The following is a 2,542-nucleotide window of genomic DNA, read 5'->3' as shown; positions in this document are numbered from 1 at the left end:
TGTATTTATTAGTAATTAAGTGGGCACACAAATGTTTTAGCAAATGTATAAAGTAATGGGTGGTTATACTAAATCTTTGTATTCGTCTATATGACCGGCAAGAATTAAGACAATCGTTTTCAACATAATCTCATGGGTGAAGAAAGCAGGAGCATACCAGGTCCCAAATTTGCACCCTTTTTTTTTTTCCCTGAGAAGTCATTTGATGTGCGCATATGAATCTGTTCTCTACATCTACTAGTTTTATCAAGACAAGCAAATGATTTGAAAAAAAGAAGAAGAAAATTTCCTAGAAGTTCATTAAAAAAAAGAATAAAAAAAAGAATGACAAATTGAATCCCCCTATCCGGCTAGAATTCGCCTTCTCTAATACATCACTGTCCATCTCTCCACATCTGGTTCCAACTCTCTAGTTGTTCTCTTCCTTCAGGTGTGCTCATCAAAGCATTATACTGGTTCACGCCTTTTGGCATGATGAAATCTCTGTAACCATTTGATTCAGCAAAACTCGGATACAAGGTGGCTGTCGACAATTCTCCGTCACCAGTCCCTTCGTCGAATAATAGCTCATTCACGACGTCCCACAAATTATTCATCGTGTTATCCGTCAATAGACCAGATTCTCTGATACTATTAGTGTCACCAGTGATCGAAATGAAATCGCTGTCTACTCCCAGAGAAGGTGAATTGTTCAAGATGCCCGAATAATAGTCTTGGGATGACGACGATGCTGACGACGAAACATTGCTTCCGCTGCTCATTGCCATTCCACCTCCAATTTCAGATGCTGCGTTGGACCCTGCATTACAATAGTACAACGATGATCCGTACTGAGCATCGTAGAATGTCGGAAATATCGCTGCCGTGCCTAGAGATTGCGAAGCTGCGATGTTGTTAATCTGGTTCGAATGTACTTTGTCTGGCACGGGCAACATTTGTTGTCCCAGGCCATGATCATCAGGAGTAGCAACAACTTTGGTGCTAGGAGCACAATTGACACTGTTACTTGTGGGATTGATCTTCTCATATAAATGCTGCTTCTTCTTCAGCTTGGTGTTCCAATAATTCTTGATGTCGTTGTCTGTTCGTCCGGGTAGTTGAGATGCTATGATCGACCACCTGACCAAATTAAAACAAATGTGGGGGCAAATTGCATTAGTAATTTACACTAATCAAAGGTCAAATTAGCCGACAGACAACTAATCCTGATTAATCTATTGTAAGCCAGCAAAGGAAGGAAATAGATGGGAGTTAATTAATGATTAACCAAAAACTTGCCTGCTTCCTATTTCCCTGTAGATATCGCATATGATCCTATCCTCCTCCTCTGTAAATCCGCCATGTTTGACGCCAGGCCTCAGGTAATTGAGCCATCGCAACCGGCAACTCTTGCCGCATCGCCGGAGACCTGTTTCAGTAAGGTGATTGCGGAAATTATGAAGCAGTAATATGATATAAAGCAAGAAAACTAATGAAATGCAAATCACCTTGATAAAAGGAAAAAAAATGATCTTCTATATATCTTTTGTATGTTAAAACTAGGCATTTTGCGGTTTATCGAGCACGTATATTGATCTCTTTCTTAGAGCCTAGGCGTGCTATATGGTCTGGACCTGAAGAAAAATAATTAAAACGGCCATCTACGTTCAATTTTTTTTTTCTGGCAAGGCTGGGCACTTCTCAAACCCTAAGGAGATGACCATACTCCTCACAGTTGTGTGAAAAAAGCATTAATTTAATCAAGATTTTCAAGATCTACATCCCCATACATGTAAACGCAGACAATCTAAAAGGACCCAAGATGTGAAGATAAACAGAAAATGAATCGAGTCTCCCCTCGAGACCGGATAAAAAAAGGCGAAAACCAATAATAATTAGATAGGATTTTGTGATGGGGATACGATAAGAAAGAGAGGAGCAAGGACAAACCAGCTTTCTTGGGCAAGGCAATCCAGTTGTTGCCAGTGCCAAAAGCCTCCACATAAGACTTGAGAGTGGCGTCTTCTTCGGGCGACCATGGCCCTCTTTTCACGTTGTTCTTGTCACAGCACGGCGATCTTCCCATCTCTCTTTCACGCCTTCACTCTCTCTCTCGTCTACCTTTCGTCGTTACGGCTCGCACTAATTTCTTCACAGGCTCTGCGAGATCTCAGAGGGAGAGAGGGAGAGGGAGAGCGAGAGAGAAGGAGAACCCAGGGACGCAAGAGCTATGGAGAAAAGTTCAGCTGGGGCTCGGGCTTGGATGAGGGAGAGGTGTGTAGAAGTTGGTGGCTATATAGTGCCGGGAGCTTTGACTCCGCACGACCCTCCTCTCTCCCCTTCCCTATGCGAAGAGCAGTACAACTCTCGTTGCCATTAATAAATTTCTTTTTTATATAGAAGCAGTCAAAATGTTGCTCAGTCACGCCACGTTACTTTCATTTCTTACCTTTTCTTCTCCTCTTTACTTCTATGGCCACCAATAAATGATTTACTTGTTTTACTTTTTATGACTAATACGTGATGTACTTGAGTTGTATTGAATGTTCACATTGCTCGTACT

At 41.7% G+C, this 2,542-nt stretch overlaps 1 protein-coding gene across 1 annotated transcript; it reads right to left on the bottom strand.

Annotated features, from left to right (window-relative positions):
- Positions 1–374: 374 nt before the first annotated feature.
- LOC104439961 (transcription factor MYB87-like) lies at positions 375–2,133 on the bottom strand. Its single transcript, XM_010052958.3, has 3 exons — positions 1,930–2,133; positions 1,279–1,408; positions 375–1,119 (listed from the first exon to the last, which is right to left on the bottom strand). Exons 1-3 carry the CDS (start codon positions 2,063–2,065, stop codon positions 375–377), a joined length of 1,011 nt encoding a protein of 336 aa, XP_010051260.1. The 5' UTR covers positions 2,066–2,133.
- Between the last annotated feature and the right edge of the window lie 409 nt (positions 2,134–2,542).

This window comes from Eucalyptus grandis, chromosome 3 (assembly GCF_016545825.1).
Source record: "Eucalyptus grandis isolate ANBG69807.140 chromosome 3, ASM1654582v1, whole genome shotgun sequence".
Taxonomy (NCBI): domain Eukaryota; kingdom Viridiplantae; phylum Streptophyta; class Magnoliopsida; order Myrtales; family Myrtaceae; genus Eucalyptus; species Eucalyptus grandis.
This window is presented reverse-complemented; position numbering and strand designations above follow the sequence as displayed.